Source organism: Oxyura jamaicensis, chromosome 2 (genome assembly GCF_011077185.1).
Source record: "Oxyura jamaicensis isolate SHBP4307 breed ruddy duck chromosome 2, BPBGC_Ojam_1.0, whole genome shotgun sequence".
NCBI lineage: Eukaryota > Metazoa > Chordata > Aves > Anseriformes > Anatidae > Oxyura > Oxyura jamaicensis.
In genome coordinates this window covers 119,149,893-119,173,818 of record NC_048894.1, presented here as the reverse complement: position 1 = coordinate 119,173,818, position 23,926 = coordinate 119,149,893, and the positions used below count along the sequence as shown (strand labels likewise).

At 41.9% G+C, this 23,926-nt stretch overlaps 1 protein-coding gene and 1 long non-coding RNA gene across 2 annotated transcripts; both read left to right on the top strand.

Annotated features, from left to right (window-relative positions):
• On the top strand, positions 1-21,092 carry BPNT2 (3'(2'), 5'-bisphosphate nucleotidase 2). Its single transcript, XM_035317676.1, has 5 exons — positions 1-510; positions 12,981-13,140; positions 14,104-14,199; positions 15,860-16,021; positions 17,375-21,092. The coding sequence occupies exons 1-5, from the start codon at positions 130-132 to the stop codon at positions 17,650-17,652; spliced, it is 1,077 nt and encodes a 358-aa protein (XP_035173567.1). The 5' UTR covers positions 1-129; the 3' UTR covers positions 17,653-21,092.
• Positions 21,093-22,294: 1,202 nt separating this feature from the next.
• LOC118161913 lies at positions 22,295-23,684 on the top strand. The gene is made up of 2 exons (XR_004748225.1): positions 22,295-22,958; positions 23,007-23,684. It is a non-coding gene; the product is annotated as an uncharacterized LOC118161913 (long non-coding RNA).
• Positions 23,685-23,926: the final 242 nt, after the last annotated feature.

Sequence of the window (23,926 nt, the reverse complement as noted above, 5' to 3'; positions counted from 1 at the left end):
CCCGGATACAGACGGGCGCCGCCTGCCCGCCGCGGTGCGGAGCCGGCCGGCCCCGCCGAGCGCAGGGAGCGGAGCCATGGGGCCGCGCTGAGCGCCCGTCGCCCGCCCGCTCCGCCGCCAGCCCCGGCCATGGCGCCCATGGGGATCCGCCTGTCGCCGCTCGGCATGGCCGTGTTCTGCCTGCTGGGGCTCGGCGTCCTCTACCACCTCTACTCCGGCTTCCTGGCCGGCCGCTTCGCCTTCTTCATGCTGAGCGAGCCGGCGGCCGGCGGGGCCGAGCCCCCCCGCGGCTCGGCGGCCGCCGTGGACCTGCGGGAGCTGCTGGCCGTGTCCGTGCTGGCCGCCGTAAGGGGCGGCGAGGAGGTGAAGCGGGTCCGCGAGGGCAACGTCCTCAACGAGAAGGCGAAGGGGAAGACGCGGGAGGGAGCCGAGGAGAAGCTGACGAGCGGAGACCTCCTGTCCAACCGCAGGATGTACCACCTGCTGCAGGCCGCCTTCCCCGGCGTGCAGGTGGGCGACCCGGCACGGGCACGGCCGTGATTCGGGTTCCTGGCTGGGGATGGGGAATGGTACCGTGATTGGTACCGTGATACCCTTTATTATTATTTTTCCCTTCCTTCCTTCTGGTTTTGTGGCAGTGCCACCTCAGCGCTCGCCATGCTGCGGGTGATGGGGCGCAGAGGGGTGGTGGGGCAGCTCGGGGGGCTCAGATGGTGCCCAAGTCTTGCAGGGCAAAAACCTCCTCTTTCTGCTCTAGTGGAAGTGTAACCTGGTAGTGCCACCTCAGCACGCGTTTGGGACACCCAGGTGAGCGTGTGCTGTTAACTTACCTTCCTAGTTACCCTTCCCACCCACCGGTTGTCCTTCCCACTAGGTTATAGAGCCAGAAGTGGGGAGAGCATATAGAGAAGTAATAGAGTATAAAGGAGTGTAGTGCTGCGATACCCGAGGCTGTTTGGCTCTGTGGGTGAGCAGGTAAGCCAGCAGCTGTGCCACGACACAAACCACTGCCCACGTGGGCAAAACGGATTCGCTTTTCCTCCAGAGAAGCGTGGCCCTCTCTGCCCCTGTTCACCTCCAAAACTTGGGTCTGATATTTCAAATTGCACCCAAACCAGAAACAGATTTCAGGGCCTTTTTATTTTTTTCTGCTTTGTTTCTATTTTTCTTTTAGTAAATGGGAACTTTTCTTCAGTCTTTTAATGTTAAATCCCTTAACTTTTTATCGACATTTGAAATGGGTGGAAAACTTAGAGTCTGAAAGGTGCTGATTGCATGGCTTTCCTGCACAGGTTGAGGGAAAAAGAAAATAGTTATGTTCGCTTAAGCATAGTCACTATTTAATCAGTTCTCAGTGACTTTTTAGAAGATCCTTATGGTGTGGTGGTTGTTTTTTTTTTTTTTAAGTGTTCTAGAGACCGCATTGAGTATGTAATCTAAAAGAAACACCAGAGCGATCGGTATTGGAAATAAACTTAATATGTACTTAGCCTTTTTCTGCTAAAAGATTATAAAGGTTATATTTCAAAGATTTCTGGCTTTTCTGACAATGGCAAGCCACTTTCAGAAGCTCTATATTAAAGGATGAAAAAGTATTGTTCCTGTTTCTGTTTTGCTATTCAGTGCCCTTGTGGAGCATGGCATTATGGTATAGCTGTATGGCTGCTGCTTGAAATTACACGTTTTCACCCTTCTGCAGAAGGAGGGGCTTCATTCCTTTAGGTATAAGGGTTCTCTGTGTTACTTGAGAAGGTTGGGGATTTGTTGGGCAATACTGAACTGAACTGCCTGCTCCGTGTCTGTGGTTGCCTGCATGAGCCCTGCTCGGGTGAGGGTCTGATGTGGGTGTGTTCCCCTCAGGGGCATTAAGTTTGACCATCTTTTTAAAAACTTCGGACTCCTTTTGATTTTCCAAGTAGTTGGCTTGTGCTGCTAGTCTTTAAAAATAGATGGCACTTTCTATAGCACAGATATGTTCAGCAACACAATACGAAATCAGAAATGCATGTGTGTGCATGCATCTGTAGAATCTGATAAAATTCAGGCATATGCCTTTCTTCCCACCCCGTGCCCTGCCCCATTAGACTGAAAGAGCTTGAACATTGAGGAGGATGAGGAAGAGTCTGTTTGAGAAATCTTTCAGCTGACTTAAAGTTGTTAAATCTGACAGGTCAGCGCTGGGATGTTTAGCAGCACATGATCTCAGTAATAGCACCTTATCTCATGAGGCAAGTAAGAAATGTCTACCAAGCTGTATATGCTGATAACCCACACTGTCTCGTAGTCTGTAGCATGCTGAAGATGTGTTCATAAGTATTTGTCCAAGCAAACAATTTGTTTTACTATATACGTGTTGTAGTGTACACTTTCAGGTGTGAAGACAAGGTCATCTCAATGTGTAAATCCATCATATGAACCTTTAGCATGACCTGCCTAAAACTGCTGCTATTTCACTCAGCAGACCTGCAGTTTGAGTTGGTATGAATATGAGGATTGTATGGGATTTCCCAAGACACCTTTCATGTTGAGGCAATAAAAGACTGCATCGTGCAGTAGGTGTCATACTTCATAACTGCAGCCTTATCTCCAAGTACAAAGGGATACTCCAGCATAAAAAAAACCTGCTGAAGTCAAATAAAAGCTCTCTTTTCTGCTTGCTAGAGAGGCTACTGCTCACAAAACGACTGACAAACAAAAACTGAAAGAATGCAAAGAATTCTGAGGGTAAACTTAAGCAAAATTTTTATTTACTCGCATCATGGAAGCCTTGAGCCTAACGGGTATCTCAGCATTTAAGCTGCTGCCAAATTCTGGCTTTCCAGTGTTAAAAAATAACTAGGGGGAGAAGTCATTTGACTGAAATAAACTGAATTCAATGAGCAGTCTTGGTTATCTTGTATTGTGCTGCTTGGCACAGCAAAAAACACATGCAGTCTGTCAGAAGCAGATATTCTCCTAAGGCTTGATTATTAAGAGAAGATAGGAAGGCTTTGGCTTCTTTCTCTTCTAGAAGCTGAAATAAATCTGGGAAGATTCTCACAATCCTTACAGTTGTGGTTTATAAAAAGTGTTCAAAATTTGAGGGGAAGAAAAGGAAAAAATATTGAAAAAGACAAAGGCAAAACATTTTGCAAAGCTGTTGTCTCTATGGAGGAACAGAAACTCCGCTGCTTACGTTACCTGTTATGTTTGGTATAAATGGATGTGTTTGCATCAGTTTATAAGCAAGACCTTCTACAGCAAGGTTAGGTGATACAGAAGAGTGGCAGGTCAATTCGCTTTTATGACTGCATAGTAAATTGAATGGTACTGAGCATTGTCATTACACCCCTCAGAAACAGGTGTGAGGAAGGGGCAAATCAGTTCTTTCTAACTCAGGTATTACCCAGTGTTGTCTCAGGACAGTCAAGATCCAGCAGTGGATATTTGCACGCATCTTCTATGAAACAGGTTTGTGCAGTTGATCTTAAAATACACTTTATGCTGAAATATATGCAGTGGTTTCTTCTGACAGAGTCGTCAACCACAGTTACTGTTACAGGCTGGAGGTGTTTCCTGCTCCTGCATTACAATGTGTTGTCCTCTGCTATGTGTTGTGGTGAGAACAAGTTGGGGGGTCTGATCCAGCTAAAATCATCCCTTCTGCTTCTTTCAACTTTTTTTTTTGAACCATATTTATCTATTTTAGGCTACTTCACTGCTTTCTTGTTTGTTTTTCCATGCAGGCCCATTTACTCCTTGCTCTAGCGTAGTGGTGGTGCAATAAGAAGGGCTGGAGCAGGAATCAGGTTAGGGGATTGAGGTGATGCTCAAGGCAGCCCTGCTGCTGGGTGGAGAGAGTGTGGTGGGAAAGCTGTGTTTCCAAATCCAGTTAGAGACTGGCCAGAAGCATGAATAAGTTCTGTCCAGAAGAGCGCTGGGTTTGAAGAATTGGTCTTGTGGTACAGGAACTTGAGTTGCGTTGCCTGCTAAGAGCTCCTCTGAGTGCCACGCATCAGGGTCTTCCCTTTTGGCAATGTTCCTTGTCCTGGGGTTGGTATCTGAATGCATCTAAGGTAGGAAATGTAAAACAAAAAAAGATTTAGGAATACCCCGGCTCACTTCATGCTGCAGCAATACCTGTGTCACTATATCTGCAGGATTGACTGGCAAGGGAGCTGCATGCATACTCTTCAAACACGACCTTTGGCCAAAGTCCCTCTGTGCTCAGACTGTGGAAGAGCCAGTTTTAAAGTGGCACAAACAGTTCTGCTGTTTTGCTTCTGCACTACACTACCATGATTTTCATAGATCCAGTTTTATTGACTCAAATGAGTTTACCTGATACTCTCGCTTTTCCAACAGTTTGTGCTCATTTTTGACCAGCACGTTGATCTATGTTCTATAGTTGTGCCAGCTATATGTCTTGTTTTCTAGTATAAATACTAAGCAGAGAATTATCTTTCCTTTCTTTCTAATTTATTATGACTGGGTTGGAAATCGAGCTTTCCTTGTCCCAGCCATTCTCTTCAAGCACCTTCAGGCAGTCTTGGCACTGCCTGGAACCTGGCTGGTTCTTCTGTCTCTTTCCCAGTTAAGACAGATGATAAATACCTAATTTCAACTTTGTCTGTGATAATGCTGAAATTGGGCATAAGTGTTTGAAATGGAAATTTAAGAACATGTCAGTTTTACTTTTAATGAGATGTTCCCCTAAATTAATTCAATTTTTTTGAAGATGAATGTCTCTAAGCACTCTTTTTTTTCCAGCTACCAGAAATATTTTCCAGGTTTAAACCTGCTGTTTGCAGATTTCTGGCTGCAGTGTCAACTATCGTAGTTACAAAACTGGAATTTCATCTAAGATTGCAAACTGCATCTGATACCGATTCAGTGGGAGGAGACAGATATGTTAAAGAACTGGGTTTAAAAAACAAAATGCTGCTTAAACTTCAGAAGGATTTCAGTGCTCTGCAAAATAAACACAGTCATTTGTCTCTTCATGTTGGAAGAATGGCATGCTTAGTTCTTGGGGCTTTTAACAAAATTAATGTTCTTTTGACCCTCGTGATCTTAGCAACTGCCAACAGGTTCATGAGTAAAGCGAGAACTGTGAATGTTAATCTGAATCCATCAATAGGTGTTGTCTGGGCATACGCCTTCTAACGTGGCTTTTAATTGATGGTAGTTGACTTTTGCAGGCTCTGTACCTAAACTGAAATGAAAGGCTGTAACTTCATGGTAATGGTTTCTTTCCAGATGTAGCTACCAGTAGTGTCGGGAGACCCGAGTTCTGTGCTGCTGCAGCTGCTCGCAGGCAGTGTTGTGTTGGCGTGCTTCTCCTCCTCTCTTCCCTGGCTAGTGTCTGAAGCTGGGAAGTGGAAGTGTGACCTCTGTCACAAGCCAGATGATCATTTTTTTTCAGCTTGCATCCGTACAGAACTGTAACTGCGAATCTTGCCATCGATAGTCTGAAAACTAATGAGCGAGTGGCTTTATTACTTCTGGTTTTAGTTGTTCCAAAAAATTACTGCTGAAAATTGTGTGGCTTCTGTGATCCATGCAGTTTCCTCTGTTGCCTTTCTGTTATTTTTACCAACTTAACCAACTTCCATTCATCATAAGTCGGAAGAAGCAGATTTGTCATCCGATACGTCTTTATCTGTTAGTTGCACTCTGCTTCCTGCTGGCTTAATGACCGCAGCCGTGTAATGAGTTCCCACAAGCATTAACCGAGCTTTTTGACACTTAGGCTTGTGCACCTTGTCATCTCTTTCCTGAGTCAAACCACTTTTTTTTTTTTTTTTTTTTTTGTTAAAATAATTGAAGGTGTAGTTGACAGTAGAGGAAAGTTCAAAACTTCTTCCTGTCTGGACTTCTGTGTCTTTAAAAATGCCTGCCTCCTTTGTCTGTGTCATGGCATTATTATAGAAGTATTTGCTGTCTTCCTTTCAAGTGGGAGCCAACATGTGACTGGCACTTTATGCCTTTTACTGTTTTACATATTTGTGTACGTTACACATTTATATAAAAATATATTTTAATTTAAATTTATATTTTACTACTTTTGTTACATTTTAACAAGCAATCTATTTGGAGAACCATGTCATTCAGCAATGTCCTCTCTCTCCTATTGTAATGAAATGTACCCTTATAAACTCAAGCGTAATCTTTCTGAAAAGCATGAAGAAGCTCACTTGTAAAAGCTGTTTTTCCTTTCTTGGTATACTGTGGTATCTTAGAGGACAGAAGGAACCCTTTCAAAAGGAAGCAGCCTGATTTTAGAGTGTCAATTTTATTGAATAAAACTGGAATTTTTGGCTGTGCTGGCAAGGCTAATACTCTGTTTCGAGCTTAAAAGTATCTTAAGTATGTGAGCTTTTGATTTCACTCATGACCTAACAAACCTAGCTGAAAACTAGCTAGCAGCCTGGAAAGGTGAAGAAGGAAGTGGTGTTTTGATTTCCAAGTTTACTTCATTTTCAATGTCAAGTAGTGACAGAAGCTTTCAGGAAGCAGTCTTCATTTATGGTGGAAATTTCTACTCACCACCTCCAAATTCAGAAGATTGAAGGGAAGGATTGCAAGTGGCCACTGCTGCCCATGAACCAAGTCTTGGTGTGCATGTGATTGCTACCTTCTACAGCAGATTCTGGAGCCCTATTTCTTAACCAGTATAAGCAGACATACGTACTTTCCTCCCGTACTAGGAATATGGTGACTTGTTTGCTTCCTGCACTCCTGGAGAGTGCTCTCCTATCATGCTGCTGCAGAAGGTGCCTTTGGGTATCCCGCCTTATTGAGTGGGTGGCTGCTTTCAGAGGTTTCGGCATCTGATCAGTTCATGCAGTTTGCATATATACAGGTGCTGCAAGAAGAGGAGGCAACTTTCCCCTCCAGTACATTTGAGGGGAGAGTCAGAAGCCGAGGAAATGAGGGTGAAATGGACTGGCCACCAGCACAGTGGGTGTGAGCACCCGTCGTTCTTTGGAGCAAAGTGATAGCAGTGCTGGGAGAGACAAGGCGTGAGGCTGCTTTGGGATTGCTTGTTGTGCGGGGGCGATCCTGAAGGCTGCTGCTGGAACTGCTTTCCCCTGGGTGGCGGCTCCTCTGAAGCATGGGTAGATAACAGCAAGTCATGTTCAATCCCATGCAGCTGCACAGCAGCAGGTCAGTGAGCCTTGCGAGGTGTGTGGTTGTGGGTGTCCTCTTGCCAGTTGGTTCCTGGAGGGAATACCTCCAGGTGTCCACAGGAGACATCCCAAGTCAGCCAGGAAGAAGGCGTCGGGATGACTGTTGAGGGGTTATTGCTTGCAAATATTTTTGTTTACTGATTTACTTCCGTCTCTCTGCTCCATTCTTCCATCTCCTGTCAATACAAATGGCAAAGTTTGAAGCTTGGGTGTGTACAATACATACATTACGTAATGACTGATGAAGCAGCTGTGTTTGTTATGCAGTTATTGAAAAGTCTATTAGTATTTTTACTAACGTTCCCATGTGCTGTTTTGTCTAGGTGTCTAGGCTTTTCATTTTCACGGTCCCATTCAAATCAATTGACTTACCCATTGAGCTGATCTCTGTCCTTGAAATGTAGTACCTACCCTTGTATTCATATTCTGATTAGTGAATATTATCTTTTGTTCTTACCTGAGCTGTTTTGTTTACCTTGAGTAGCTTAATTAGCGTTCTTTCTCTTTTGTAATACAGGTGAGATAGTACTTGTGTTCTGGTTTTGTTTTCTATTCTAATAAAAAAGCATTTAGATTTGGATTTGAGAGAATTCAATTAACAGATGGGGATACTAACACTTCCAGGAGTAAACATATATGCTACCTCATCTCTTCTTCAAGAGATTTTGATTATTTTCATAGATAACAAGTATGTCATATTTGGATGGATGAGGATTCGGGGAAGGAGGAAGAGTAATAAATTGAAATAAAATCCAAAATGCTTTCTAAGAGAAGCATTGCATTTTCAGGTATTTACTTTTAAAAAGGAAAAAGCTGTGTATCTTAAAAATCTTTGATGTATTCAAATAGAAATTTCTATCTAACTTCTCCAGTGTAGATTTTCAGTTTAATTTCTCTTTAATGGGTGAGTTCAGAGGCAGAACTACTTCCGTGCCCGGCTCTTTCAGACCATGCAGCTTGAGGCTGGTCACCTCACCCCAGCCACACAGCTGGTATTGAGGATGGTTTCCTGGGTGGCGAGTGGCCATGGAGCCCCGGTGAAGTGCTGGTGGACACCAGTCCCACGCAGGGCAGTGAGCCTCTGTGAGCTGCCCTGAAGCCTGCATGTAGTTGGGACTGCTGGCTGCTCACCCAGAGCATTGAATTCATCCACACAGCTCTGTAGCATGCTGTGGAGTTCTCTGCCTTCCTCTTGAGCAAGCAGACCCAGGTTTTCCTCTCCAGCATGCAGGAGGAGAGTGCCTTCTGTGTGGTGGATTAGCTTCCTTAGGCTTGGGAATGGCTCCGTATTTTGAAAGGCTCACCTCGATCTGATCCAGGCATTGCTGTTGAACCTCTTCTGGCTCCTGAGAGCAGCACACCTCACTCGTTCCAGGATGCCTAAATGTTTCTGACCCATTTTAGGAGGTTCTGCACTGGCAAAAATCAGTCAGATTACCTAATTCATAAAGTAACTTTTTTGTCGACATTTCAGCAGTAGTCTGTTCACTGATTTACATATGTTGTTTTAAATCTCAGTGTTTGATGCAGCTCTTCTTTGTGAGGAGAACTTTCCCTTCAAACATAATTGGGGAAGATTATTGAAACTGTTAAGCTCTGTGTCAGTGGGCAGCAGGCAGAACTTCTGACACCAGCTCTTACTGCTTGCAGCTATTATTAGGTGACTGAATTGCAGTAGCCCATTATTTTTGTCTTCTGCCTGCTGCCTCAAATTCTTGGACAATGGGTTCTATTTAAATCTGACTCTTAGGAGTAGGGATATTGGGTTTACGTGGCAAGGTTTTGGTAGTGGGGGGTTGCAGGGGTGGCCTCTGTGAGAAAAGTCCAGAAGCTGCCCCATGTTTGATAAGGGCCAGTTTCAGCCTGCTCCAAAGGGACCTGCTGCTGGCCAGAGCTGAGCCAATAAGCGATGTTGTTTGCACCTCTGTGAGAGGAGAGTTAAGGAAGGGCAAAAAACCTGCTGTGCAACATCAGCTGGGAGGGAGAAGTGAGAAGCAGCCCTGCAGACCCCAAGGAGGGCAGGAGGTGCTCCAGGCAGGCAGCAGCAGTTCCCCTGCGGGCTGTGGAGAGGCCCCTGGTGGAGCAGGCTGTCCCCCTGCAGCCCATGGGTCCCACACGGAGCAGATCTCCACGCTGCAGCCCATGGAGGAGCCCCCGGTGGAGCAGGTGGATGTGGCCTGGAGGAGGCTGCGGCCCATGGAGAGCCCCCGCAGGAGCAGGACCCGGGCCAGAGCTGCAGCCCGTGGAGAGGAGCCCACGCAGGAGCAGGGGTCTGGGGGGAGCTGCTGCCCATGGGGGCCCCGTGCTGGAGCAGTTTGCTCCTGGGGGATGGACCCCGTGGTACAGAGCGGTGTGGGAGCAGTTCTTGAAGAGCTGCTGCCTGTGGGCAGCCCCCGCAGGCTCAGTTGGGGAAGGACGGCATCCCGTGGGAGGGACCCCACGGGGAGCAGGGGCAGAGATGGACCGTGAGGGAGTGGTGTGGATGAAGCGTCAGGGACTGACCGCAGCCCCCATTCCCTGTTCTCTGCACTGCTCGGGGGGAGGAGGTGGAAGAGGGTGGATGGGAGCAGACAGAAGGTGTCCTTAGGGTTTTTTTTTTAATTTGTTTTTCTCACTGCTCTAACTTGTTAGTAATAGGTAATAAATTATATTAATCACCCTATGCTGAATTTATTTTGGCCTTGACAATGACTGTTGAGTGATCTCCCAGTCCTTATCTCAACCCTTGAGCCCTTTCCATCATATTTTCTGCCCCTTTCCGTTCGAGGAGGGGAAGTGAGAGAGGTTGTGGTGGAGCTTGGCTGCCCAGCTGGGTAAAGCCACCACAGCTGGCAAAGTTATCTATGTGATAGCAAGTGTACAGACTTGGAGCTTTACAATTACGTACAGTAACACAGCAGTTTCGCTGAGAATATGTTGCTGTAACAAGCTTTGACAAAAAGATTTGGCATTGTGTTTGTCTATCTACCATAACTACTCCTGATTTCTGAGTGAAGACTTGACAACATGTCTTTATCACTTTAGAAAATATTGAAAGGTAAGGTCATGGCCTCTGGAGGCTTCCAACTGAAGGAGGAACTGAAAATCAAGCAGTAAGGTATGCCATCATCTTGACACAAAGATTTGTTTTATTGTTATATTCTAATTCATTAGAAATAAATGAAGTTCCCAGTTTTAAGGGCTGGTGATCCTCTATAAGGCAACCATGTCGTACAAAGCCTGTAATGTAGGTTCCTAACAATATATTTTAAAAAAATCTAGTAACCACGTGGTGGAATGGCTGTGAATTTCTAATTAACCTATGACTGATGCTCGGCTAAGGGTACAGAGTAAATGGTAATATGAGTGGGAGAGCTAGTGGCCCGCAGAGGAAGAGACCAGCAAATGGAGCTAGTATCATGGGATCTCTGCAACCACATTGCTATCTTCTTATCCTCCTTTTTCTTTTCCTGGTAGATAAATTACGGCTGTTGAGAGAGACCGCTAGCTAGCATTACAAATGCTGCAGCGTCATGGCCACCATTACAAATGTTGAACTAGCAGGGAGTCTTTGAAAACAATGTCTTTCAGATACTTTGAGCCTTTTCATTTTACTGTAATGTTACAACAGGTTTAACAAGAGATTATTTTTTTTCTTTCTTAGGATTGATTCCAACCCTCGTTACTTCTTGGAGACAACCTTTATTCTGTTGAGGATTTTTTATTTATTTTTTAATGTGACTTCTTATGGTGGTGCTTGATTTGCCATGGTGGAACTTGAACTGCCAGGAGCTTGTGTTGAGCTTGCCAAGTCTGTAGAACTACTATTCTTGATTTTTCCAGGACCATTACCCCCAGGGGAGAAAACAATCATCAGGTTGATTGTACAATGGCGGATGTTTAATTTGTAAATGTCACGGCAACTTCAAGGGCTCTGTTTGGCATGCAGTGCTTCAAATACTGGTTTTACATGAAAAGACGGCTATGACGTATGGCCGGAGTTGCTGCAGTTCTGCTTGCTTCTTTTTTTAAATTCTCTTGGACAAGGCGGCCCTTTACCCTTTGCTAATAATCTGTTAGAATTGAGGTGTGATGTCTTTTCTTGTTGTGATGTGAATTATGTAAAAATCCTGCTGATACAAAGTCTGTTACATTCAAACATAACCTGATTTTCTTTATTTTCCTTACTTTTCAATGTCACTTGCCTACCACATCTAAAGTTAATTTTAGTCATAGCATATTTATCTGCTCTAGCAGTCAGATATCTGTATCTAAGCTAATAGTCTAGACTCCGTCTGCAGTAAGTAAGGGGAAATAGGTGGTTGTAGGTCTGTAGACACCTTGCATCCCATACATGCCTGCCATTTAGCCTTGACTGGACATCAGAACTAGTCAATACAAGATCCCTTTAGAATTATGTTAGATTAAACCCACCTCTAAAGTTAGTGAGAGTAAAAAAAACTTGGGTTTGTAATTTCCAAAATGTCCTAAAAGTTCAGTGTGCTTGCAGCCCAGAAAGCCAACCACATCCTGGGCTGCATCAAAAGATGGATGGCCAGCAGATTGAGGGATGTGTTTTCCCCCTCTACTCTCGTGAGACCCCTCCTGTAGTGCTGTGTCCAGCTCTGGGGCCCCAGCACAAGGAGGACGTGGGGCTGTTAGGGTGAGTCCGGGGAAGGGCCGTGGGGATGATCAGAGGGGCTGGAGCACCTCTCCTGTGAAGACAGGCTGAGGGACTTGGGGTTGTTCAACCTGCAAAAGAGAAGGCTCTGGAGAGACCTTAACAGCAGCCTTTCAATATACAAAGGGTGCTTGTAAGAAAGACAAAGGAAGACTTCTTACTAAGGCATGTAGTAATAACACAAGGGGTAATGGTTTTAAACTAAAAGAGGGCAGATTTAAATTGTGTAGAAGGAACTGAACTTTCACGTGAGAGTGGTAAGGTACTGGCACGTTTCCCAGTTAAAGCTGTGGATGTCCCGTCCCTGGCAGTGTTCAGCGTTTGGTTGGAGAGGGCTTTGAGCAGCCTGATCTGGTGAAAGATGTCCCTGCCCATGAGTGCTTTCTTTCTGTGATTCTATGAAATGCTCTCTGATCAAGAATAAAACTCATGACGCTAGGCAACAAGTGACAGTAAGGTTAAATATGACATTTGACTGATGTTTTAAAATGTTCCTTATGGGTCACTTTAGGTTCTTAGCTCAACCTACCCTAAAGACAGACAAGAAGCATTATTAACTTGTTTATAAAATAACACACATCTGACAGTTGTGTCAAGGTTACATCCAGGTGAGCTGCTTAAATTGCTAGTCATAACTCAATGTCAGAAGCAGGAATGCAACCTAGAATTCTTACTCCCCGAAGTCATACCACAGTCTGTGAAATATTTATTGCTAAAATGTTTGTGAATTTGAATCTGCATTTACTGATCTGTGTAAGTGCGATATTTGACCCCAACTATAGCTGTGCACTGTACAAGTGTCCAGAATTGAATGTTCTGTTTGTAGTCTTTGAAGCAACTGCATTTAAATTCTGATGTAAAACTGCAATTCCTACAATTAGTGTTCCGTAGAAAGCGTTGCAGCCAGATAAATGGTGTCCAGCTGTGGTGTAGTTCACAGCAAAACTTTGAATTCTGTTTTTTTCATTGTTTGGTGAATGGTGTTGGTAGATTTTCAGATCCGGAAAAATGTTCGTTCCTAAAACAGTTCATGCTCTTTTAGCTTGAGGTGAAGGGAGAGAGAAAATACATGAACACACCTGTAATTTTCCCAGTACCACAGCTGCTGCATATGATAAACTAATGTGCCTACCTTTGTTGTCTTACAGATAAACTCTGAAGAACGTGTTGATACAGCTGATCAGGAGACAGTCTCTTGGGATCACAGTATACCTGAAGAGATAAAACAAAAAATACAGCCTAAAGAGGTTCCAGCAGAAAGTGTTACTGTCTGGATCGATCCATTAGATGCTACACAAGAATACACAGGTAGCTGATTCTTGTTGACAAATCATGTGTGTAATTCTGATGTCTGCCTTTTATACTGGAGACAAAATAGTAAGTATTTAAAGTGGCATCTCTTGTTCAAGTGTGCTATATTACAGCTAGGGGGATATAATTGAAGAAATTGTATGAAGAAATATCAGTAGCTGTCAGATTGTAGCATTTACTTTTGTGTGTGCCAACTCTGATAACTTTGGTATTCCTTATAATTAAATAATTGCTAAAATGAATGGTAACTCTTATATATGGATTCTGTTGGAATTGCACATTTCTTTACATTTCTTTATTTCAGTTACTACTGTGGCAACATTAAATATCTCTTTTTTTTATTAATTTCTGTAAAGGGAAGGATAAATTAATATATTAATCTTAACTTGAGATAAAAACGTTTTTGTTACAGTTTAAAATACATAATTCAGTCTCCCTCTTTTTCATACGTTTTAAGATGTCGCATGAGCAGCTTAGGGCAACGCAACTAAAATTCTAGCTGATAAATACTGCAGAACAAACACAACTTGATGGGGATTTTTTTGTGTGAATATTTCATTGATACCATCACCTTTTCAGGTGAATGTTCTTCAGTGTTTGAATTTTTCAGCTTTGGACCAATAGAGGATAGGGCAAGGGGCATGGAAGGGAGAATTTAAGGACAAAGATTTCTGTGAATGTACATCTTGTAGGAGACACAGTTCTTAGCATTAACTCTGGTTAGGAGTATGGGGTACATCTGCTGAACAAGAAAAAGTGCTGGAAAGCTCAAAAGTCTTCAAAATCTTTTGATAACTGCAAGGTTATCAAGGTTTGAAAATACAACAAAGTTACATAATTGTAAGAGTTAGAAATTAGGCTTGTCTTCAAAGAGCAATGTTTCTGTAATGTTAGGTCTGCTTTCTTTTTTTTGTTCTTAATGTCTGTCCATAAACCTGCTCCCTCTCATTTTGCCCACAGAGGATCTTCGGCAGTATGTCACAACGATGGTTTGTGTGGCTGTAAATGGTAAACCAGTAATAGGAGTGATACATAAGCCATTCTCGGCATATACAGGTACCTTTGTCCCTTCGTGTATTTCTGACTTCTTCAATCATAGTGTTAATTAAAACACAATGTTTGAGAGAATGTCTGTAGATACAAACGAGGAAGATAGTACCACGGTGCAAAAGAACACTGCTGCAGACCTTAGCGTTAGAGCCATCAAGGTGTTCTGTACTGTAAAACCACAAAGGAAAATGCTGCCTGTGTTTAACATTAAAAAATAATGCCTTTAAAACAAACAATGTAACTGAAACTATGTTTAACAATTAAGCTTCATTCATTAGGAGCACTTACACCAAACCAAAGAAAGTGAAACCTGTGCATACTGACTGCTCTTAAGTGTGCTGTTAGTCTTTAGTCTACTTGGTTCATGCAGCAGCAGAACTTGGATCCATAAATTTACAGCTAGGAGCCGGTGTTTATTCAATGGGGATAACACAAAGGATCTTAATGGCAACTGTGTGTATGCATCAGGCAAGACTGTCTAACATAGCCTTATTGAATATCTGACATGCTGTTAATGCACAACCCCGGCCTAATTAAATCTTTAGTACTAATGATGTATCAGTGAGGATGGCTAAAAGTTTGGCACTCTGTGTTTGCGTACTTCTGAATGTTTCAAAGTAGTTTCAGTGTTCACATCTTCTATACTATACACTTAAAACAAGAATTTCACTTCTTGTTTTTCCCTTAGGCAATACTGACCTCTAGAGTTGTAAAATTATGCAGTAATTCTGGCACAGAAACTGTCTGTATTTCAGTGCTGTTTTTCAGCACCATAATTTTGAGAACTTAACTCCTTTAACAGCAGTAAAATATGACATGTTCAGACATGGCATTAGGTGAAATGCAATTAATTCTGTTATTCCATGTGAAAAGTATTCATTTTCCAAGCTGGAAGTACCAATGTGTTGTGAATAGGATTGTAGTACCACACCAATATAAAGCAATAAAAGGCAGTCACTATCGTTAATACACATAGCTCATTCTGTTGCCATACAATCTGGCCCTCTACTGAGATAAAATTGCTGGTTAGTCTGCTAAGTAAATGTCAAATTAGTGGTTAGGGGATGCCAACTTCCAACCTTGGCTTTGAATTTCATGATAAAGCAAGTGGGAGGCTGCATATTCTAAATCCATTGCTCCAAAACACACTATCAGATATTTTCACTTCCTTATTCATTATTATCCTTCTGAGCAAGAAGACTTAAGGTAACATTTTTGATCCTCCATATTCTCTTTTGAAGGGCAGTGGGGCTTTTTGTTTTTATGAAAGTGTTTTTTGAGGAAATTTGGATATGTGTTTGGCGCAGAGCTATCTTCTGAATTTTTGTGGCTTTCCAATTGCGAGTTTTAAATATTAATTCTTGGGATTTTTCCTTCTTATTCTGATTTTGCAATTGTGTCACAAGCATATTCAGGCATGAAGTAATGTCACAGAGACTCAGATTGTGCATGTGTGGGGAAGAGCTATTTCTTTTTCCCCCGTGCTCCTGTGCACACATGGACATGTGCCTGTTCCTTGGGTCAGCTCTAACTCTCACTGTTACAAAGGGAAATTCAGTCAGAAGGAGGGATCTCTCTCATTATTTCAGGTAGATATCCTTTTATCTCTACAAAAGGCAGCCTCTGTTAAGTGTAAAGCTTAGCAGAATTTGTGTTTCTCTTGTAGCTTGGGCAATGGTGGATGGCGGGTCAAACGTGAAAGCTCGTTCCTCCTACAATGAGAAAACTCCAAGGATTATTGTATCCCGCTCCCATGCAGGAAAAGTGAAGCAGGTTGCACGGCAGACTTTTGGAAATAAGACTGTGATAATCCCCGCTGGTGGAGCAGGTTTGGTTCTTTAAACGTCCTATCCATTTTAATGCTTTCAAATAATCCAATGGGATGTTACTAGACAGAGGGATACAACTGTGACATCCCCTCTTTCTCCTGTACCTTCTATTCATGTTACCAAAATCAAGCCCTAGGCAACAGGGACACAGTGACTCCTGAATGTAGACACGTAAATGGAAACCTAACTCAAGTTTTAGGCTATTCACAAGTTAATATGTGAATCTAATCCTGGATGAGCAATGATTTTGGTCACATTGAACACACTGATGTGCGTTCAATGAAGATACTGATTGATGCCTGTCTGTAAGGAAGACAGATGTGAAACCAAATAAAGAATCATGGAAGAGAATCAATTTGTTCTTAATTAACAAGTAGTACATTAATTAAACAATATTTTAAGAAAAAGCCATTGAAGATTGGTACTATTTCTTGCATCTATGTCAAAATAGAAAAATATTGTCACTGAAGTCCATTGTTACCTGTCCCATATTCAGTACAAAGAGGTTTTAGGTGTGTTTTGTTCGATTATGCAATATCCTCTTGCATTTTACTGGCAGAATGCAAATATATGAGACACCAGTGTGAAGCAATAGCTGTTTGTAAGTCTCGCAAAAGCTGTGCAGAACTCAGATTTTACAAAAATGTATCTTTCTTTGTCTTTAATGTGAAAAGCTAGAGAAGATTATCTTGCACAGGTTCTTGATAATCAATCTAAATGAATTTTCTTTTGATAGAGGTGATGAAAATGTAACTGATTATATTAGATCTTTTCCTGGTCTTGACTGTATGAGAAGAAAAAGATATAGCTTAACAAAACAAGAATATTGGATGAACAGTTGAAAAATAGAAAAAAAAAAAAATCCGTAAAATAAAGAATGCTGTTTTGAGCAGTGACTTTGTACTGCATAATGTATGATAGAAGAAAATGGCCCTGAGCTAAGTTGTTGTAATAGACTGGGATATGCATCTTTCTTCTATTGTAATAAAAAGGCAGAAAGATGGTAGGCTTTAGCATAATATAAAGATTGAGAAATAAGTAAGTGAAAGTAAGAGCAAAGCTATGTTCAAGTTTACAGACTTATCTGATGAGACTCGTTAGAAGAACAAGACTTTGTAACACATTGATAATGGGTGTCTATAAATCTTGGGGGTTTGCTTTTGTTTTGTTTTATGGGTCAGGTGGCAGGCAGTTTTTGGTGCTTCCACCATTATACTGAACTGGCATGATATAGTTCATGACATCACCTTCCTGTAGTTTGCATGTGTATCTTGTGAACACTGCTAGATTTATCCTTTGTAATGGAATTCGGAAACTTGGTTTAACTTTCTTATTCCAACCAATTCTTGTAGGTTATAAAGTGCTGGCCCTCCTTGACGTAGCTGAAAAGAATCAAGAAGAAGCTGATGTGTATATCCATGTCACCTATATTAAGAAGTGGGACATCTGTGCTGGAAATGCGGTGTTGAGAGCATTGGGTGGCCATATGACTACCCTGACTGGTGAAGAAATCAGTTACACTGGCTCAGATGGCAATGAGGGGGGACTTATAGCCAGTATCAACATGAACCATAAAGCACTGATTGAAAAACTTCCAGATCTGGAAAAAACGTCACACAAACTTGACTGATGGAGAAATACAGGTCATGCTTTTGTAAGCCTCCAGATGTTCTGACTGAAGAAGCAAGTGTGAAAACCTGCTGGGAAAGATGCACAGCAAAGCAGTTTGGTGTGGGTTTGGGGACTGTATTTGCATTGGGTTTCTTCAGTGGTGGTATTTAAAAAAAAAACACACAAAAATAAAAACACAGTAATAATAATCAGAAGTAGGAAGGGCACTGAGTGCCTCACACCTCAGTTTCCATGTCTTTTTTTTGACTGCTTTCATTCAGTTCTTATATTCAAGGTGCATATACAATATATATTTGTGAACATAGGTGAATTAAAGAAAGATCCAAATTGTTTCATAAAATAACCTCAGTAGTTCTCAGAGGAATTTATTGAAATCTTTTACATCTTACTGTAGTTGTGGCAATTCTGTAATGAATTAGGTAGAAACAAAGATTGATTTATATAGGCATTTGATAACTAAAAATTCAGGAGGAAAGATGGCCCTTTGTTCTGTATCCCCTGACCAGAATTCACAAGAAGGTTGACACACATTTATATACAGCAACAGTTTATTTTGGACAGAGTGGCACTCTTTCTGCTTTTTAAGAGGAAACAAAAATGTTCTGTACTATTTTGACTTTTTTTTTTTTCCCTGAAGGTGTAAACCAGTTTAATTCAGATGAGTTGTGAATATCAGTGTTTTATTAATCAGTGTAATTATTTCGATATACCTTTTTAAAAGAAGGCAACGTTTCCTTGTATAGTTTTTAACAGTTAATTCTTGTCCTTGATGATTTCTCCGTACAGTGTTGAAGATGCATGCTAGATCTTCCTCTAATGTAGGACTTGTTCATCATTTGGCATTTGTACTTCGAGAAGCAACCTCTTCAGTACCTGTTTGTTTTGGTTTTCCCCATTGGATAGAGTCATATGAAATGAGTTTTATGGAAATAGTAAGTTAATTGGTTGTTTCCATTTACAACACGAAATATAAACTACCATTTTTTTCTAAAACCCCAGAAGGGGCATTCTTTTCTGCAGAAAGGCCTTGAGTTATCCCAAATAGCTTGTGGTTACTTGATTCATGGAAATTTACACATACAAAGATTGTTTCTCTTAAATTTAATCTGTTTAAGCAAGTTTGAAGAACAAGTGGCCCTTCAAGAACACCAGAGTCCACAAAGCCTTACTGAAAAATGCTCTTTGTCAGTCCAGTTTACGCAGAACAGAACATGGGCCCTTTGATACCAAATGACAAATTGTTGTACCTCTGAAATAGTTAGACTTCTATCTGCAGAAGCATAACCACCTGTGTTGTTGTTCTTTGTGCCCCTCTGAAGGGATTTCAGAAAGTTAAAACATACCTGTTGTTCTAATTGTCAGTAGATAAGCTTCCCATCTCTTCTCAGTTCTTCAAATATTTGTTTGAAGTTTATTCAGTGGAAACATAGGCTATTTAAACGAAATTATTATTATTTTTTCATTTTAACTTCTTTCATCATACTGTTCTCATTAAAAAGAGGTTTTCCTGCTTATGTTAAATGTTAATAGTGGAGAATGTCATAATACCTCTTTTAATGCTCTTCTATCTCACATTCACATTTCCAAAAGACCTCCTCAGATACTGCATAATTACTGATACAGATTTTAATTTCGTAAACTTACTGGCAAAGTAGACTGAAGCTTAGTCCTACTAGCCTTTGGTACGGGTAGGCTTTTTTTTTTTCAAATTTTTTCCAACATTGACACAATTGCTGCTATTTGAGAATACCTTCTACACATGTAGATAATATACAAAACAACTTAACTTCCATTTTAAAGTTTAATGACCTGCTATATGGTATGACAAATAAGTGAATGTGGCCTTTAAAAAAGGGGCTGATCTCTTTTTAAAAAATGTTGAGCTTCCAAACCTCAGCAAATAACAAAAATCCAGATATTTATCAAGGCTTTACTAATATTTTGCAGCTTTTTTTAAAATTATTTTCCCTTCAGTTTGATACAAATGGCTTAAAGCCTAATAAAAAAGCATCTCTGCTGTTTAGTAGTTAAAGAACATGGATTGAAATTTAAGCATGAGAAATAGCCATAGTTGGGCTAGTATTAAAACTTGTATGTCACAGAGCTTGGCTGCACAATATTTAAATAGACAGTTAAAGTCTCTGGGAGGTGGCTGGTTTTGATTCAGGTTGAAAGCATGTTTAAACTTACCTTGTGAAAATGTGACTGCTTTTATTTTGGTTGCAGTCCCATCACTTCCTTGCATAAGCTGTGATCAGACTTAGGTTCTGCATGAGAAATGAAAAATAAGATAATGTTATGTACGCTAAAGGGGCTTACTGGGATTTTCATTGAAGGTACACAGCAGTAAACAAAAATGTTTGCCTAAATTATGAAGGTAAAGACCTTCAGAAGATAAAGAAGTTACAAAGAAGAGCCTCAGCTTTCCTTTTCTTGTTCCCATGTGCTGGCTGAAATACTAGTTTTTAAATAGGAGGGCATATGCTTCTGACCTGTTTGTATCCTAAATTGCTTTGCTGCATTGGATCAGTGTTTGATACCTTTCTGCTTCAGGCCCCTTTTTGACCCAATCTCACTTTTTGTGACAGTGAAGGAAAGGTGAAAGGGAAGTGCTTCTGGCACAGCCTGAGCTCTGTCAGCTGCCCCACAGCCAGGCCCTGTGGTGCTGCTTGCAGCTCCCAGCCTAGCTGAAGGAGGAGCTGCTGCAGGGTGTGCCGTCAGGCCCCGATCAGTATCGGTTTCTAATATAAATGCAACTCTTGCACAGACCAGCAGGTGTTCAGAAGTGCTTGCTTAGTGCACGTGTGTCAGTGCACTTTGATATTTCTGTGTACAGTATTGACAACCCATGCATCTTATTTCTTTGACCATGTCTACACTCATTTCTAAAACATTTTACCATTCTGGCTCAAATGCTTGTTTGGTTTCACCTCTGTGGATGTGAGAGAAGCTTATTCTCTGAGATCAGACTATAACAGTGTCTCACTGCCTGGCTAGGGCATTGTTCTGCACCTTCCAGCCTTTTCCAAATAAAAGTGATGTAGCATGTTCAGGGATGCTACTTAAAACAATTGCACAGTGTAGGTGGGTCCTGCAAAAGCGTCTTTGCTAAAAATTGTAATTTAAGAACTTCATGGTAATATTCTAGGTCCAATCAAGGGAAGTAAGAGAATGTATTGTGCTAGCATTGGTTTTCAGAGGGTGGCTTTTTTTATTATTATTATTATTTTATTTTTTTTTCCTTTGGGTGGATATTATGATTATGGTAACTGTCAGTGAAATTATTCTAAAGCGGTGTGTATTTTCTATTTTTCATTCTGCTAAAAAGAATGGATGGTAGCATAGATGATACCTAGTACTGTACCAAAAGTCCTAACTTGCATTCATGGAATGTTTTACAAATACATGGACACAGAAATAAAAGGGTTGAATATTGTACTCAACTGGTATTGAGTTTAACCTATTTGCCAGACTTTTACAGGCAGATTTATGGAAGCACTGTTTGTTCTGAACTGTAAAGCACATAATAGTAATGAAAATACGAGCAGAGATAGCTTATGTGAATGATGGAAGAACCATGTGGATGGAGCTAAGAAATCACCTGGTGATGTTGTTTCATGTATTTGCTTTTACCTTACAGTCATTAAGAATAGACTAATTGGCTTCAGGTGCGAGAAGAGATGTATTTTTTTTTGGAAATGGGCAGTTATTGGAGACAAGATATGAAGAAGAGTCAGCACTGGAGTTCATGTCTGCTTTTTGTTTATAAACAAGTGTATCCATACATCTTTGTAGCATCTTGTCTGCTGGAGTCTCGCAGCAGCGGTGCAATGCTCTTGTAACCTGGTTTCACCATATAAATCAAGCGCTCTGCATCCTTGGAGCAGTACAATGAGGAGGGACTGACCTGTGCTGGGTCCCGTCTGGGTTATTTTCCCTAGATGTGGCTGTGCTGGAGAAATTGCAACAGAGAACACTTATTTTCCATTTCTGGCTTTAAATTGCCTTGCTAGTTTCATTTCCCTTTCAGAGGTTAGATAATCATACCGTTGAAATTTACCCACAGATAAATGCCTGTGATCGTAGGCTCTGGCAGGATGAGGGGGAAAGCGCCTCTAACAGAGGAAGGCTGAACAGCTTCCTTTCAGGCCAGTCAGACCAAGCCTTATTTCAGGGCTCTGTTGTGCAGACTGAGGTCCCTTGACAAAATTAGGAATTCAACATTGCCAAAATGCTCATAGTGTAATAGTCAGCTTAATAACCGAGTGCTAACACCTGTTGCCAGTCTTCTCACCCCACAAACTGCCAATGCCTTTCACAGCACATACCCAGGGGCACTAGGCCTTCTACTTTGTGCTTTTCAGATGTCAAAGGGCAGCCACTTTTCCTCTCGTTGCTGTTCCTCATTTGTGCCTTCTTGATCCTTGCACCTTTCTTAGTCCATGTGGACAAGAAAGATGAGGGATCGGAGGTGGAAACTCCCTGAAAGAGAGGACCACAGTAACAAACTATCCAGCATATTTCATCCTGAAGCTGATAATGTTTGGGACCAAGGCCTAAGACTTGGCCAAGGCCTTACCACAGCTATCTTTTTTTTTTTCCTTTTTCTTTTTCTTTCTTTTTCTTTTTTTTTTTTTCCTTTTTTTTTTTCCTTCTTTTTTTAATGGCCTGCAGCTGATGGAGCCCCCTCTCAGATAACACTGTTTTCAGCCATCGGTTGTTGCTGTGTTCCCCCACCCAAAGGATGAGCAACACTGGCATTTTTCCTGTTATCCCACCAAGTTGTGTTACCATTTTCCAATTGTGTGCCAAATTAAAATGACAATTCCGTAAATAAAACTCTGAAATATTGGACTGTGAGGGTGTTTTCCTGTATATTTTCTTTCTGTTGGTTGTTTCTTGTTTCTTTGTGCACCAGATTCTTTTCCTGGTAATATGTCGGACAGCTTCAGCTGTGCTATGTCCATCCTGTGTGCATGGCTCTCTGCCTGAGGGATTATCCTTGTTGACGGGTTCAGCCATGTTATGGTGAGTATAGAGATCTCCAAGGCTTTTGTTTTCATGTGTTTTATTCTGAAACTTGGTGGATTTATTGGATGGAAAAGATAACGGAAATTTCCCATGTTCCTTGGATCTGAAGATTTCCTTCCAACTTCATCTCAAAGACTTCCGAACCATCTTTATTCATTCTGCCTGTCTCTTGTTTCTGTGACTTTGGTTTCCTGCCAAACTCTACCATTAGTAGCCCTGTTTCTGATCATGCACCATTCTTCGTAAATGAAACCATGCAATAAGTTAGAAGATGTTCTAATCTCACTTCAGTGTGACATTTTGGGCTGCAGTTGAGTGCAGCTTCAGAGAGGTGCTTGTCACCCCTGCCAGTATGTGCAAGAAAGGATGCAGAATGATGACATGTATCATCCAGGCAACACTGGTCTTCACTCTCTTTACTACTTTTCATCTTTTTAAGATCCAAAATTTACAGGCAGCACCTGTGCCAGCTCAGTCCTGGTAGCACTCACAAAAGCCATGCTTTAGCATTCCAAAAATCCTGCCCCGGCACTAGCACCAATTACACATACTACTAAATGGTTTCAGACTCCAAGGCAGAGGTGCTACAAGTGGACTGCTGGCTGAGAAGTGTCCTGGGGTCACACAGGCTAGCAAACTGTGAATGGGCTCTTGAGCATTTTGGGGAAAGAACAACCCATAACTTCCCATCCTGCAAACTGGGAGGTGGGCATGGGTGTAGGGGGATGGAGACTTTCATCTGTCGGTGTCACTAGTGTTCTCCCACGCGCATTTGATGGCACAGTCTCAGCAGCAGCCTGCACAGCCCAAGCAGCAGCCTTGTCTAAGGAAGCCACCGCATGTTTCTAGTTGCTGTTCTGTGTGACTGATTGCTGGACTAGCTGATTCCCATGGCTGCTTTGTGAGTTGTGCTGCACTGTTTTTTCAAGTAGATTGACTGATGGGGAGAAATAAAAACTGCTCTTTGCTGTGGCTTCTGTTAAGCCACCATGTGAAGGGCAAAAGCACAGAAGGAAGGAAGTTGCAAAAGCTGAGCCGCAGCATTAACAGTTGGCGTTTGCAGGGGGCTCTCAGGCTGGGGTTACTCCCCGAGTTACCACCGTGGTATGGTACAGGGCTGGGTTGCCAGCAGTGCTTCTGCCAGGCCCCGAGTGCTGCCACGTTGCACGTGTACCTAAAGGCCAGTTGCTCGTTTCTTTCTTTGTATGATAGTGAGACCGTCCAGGTAGTCTTCTCTTAGT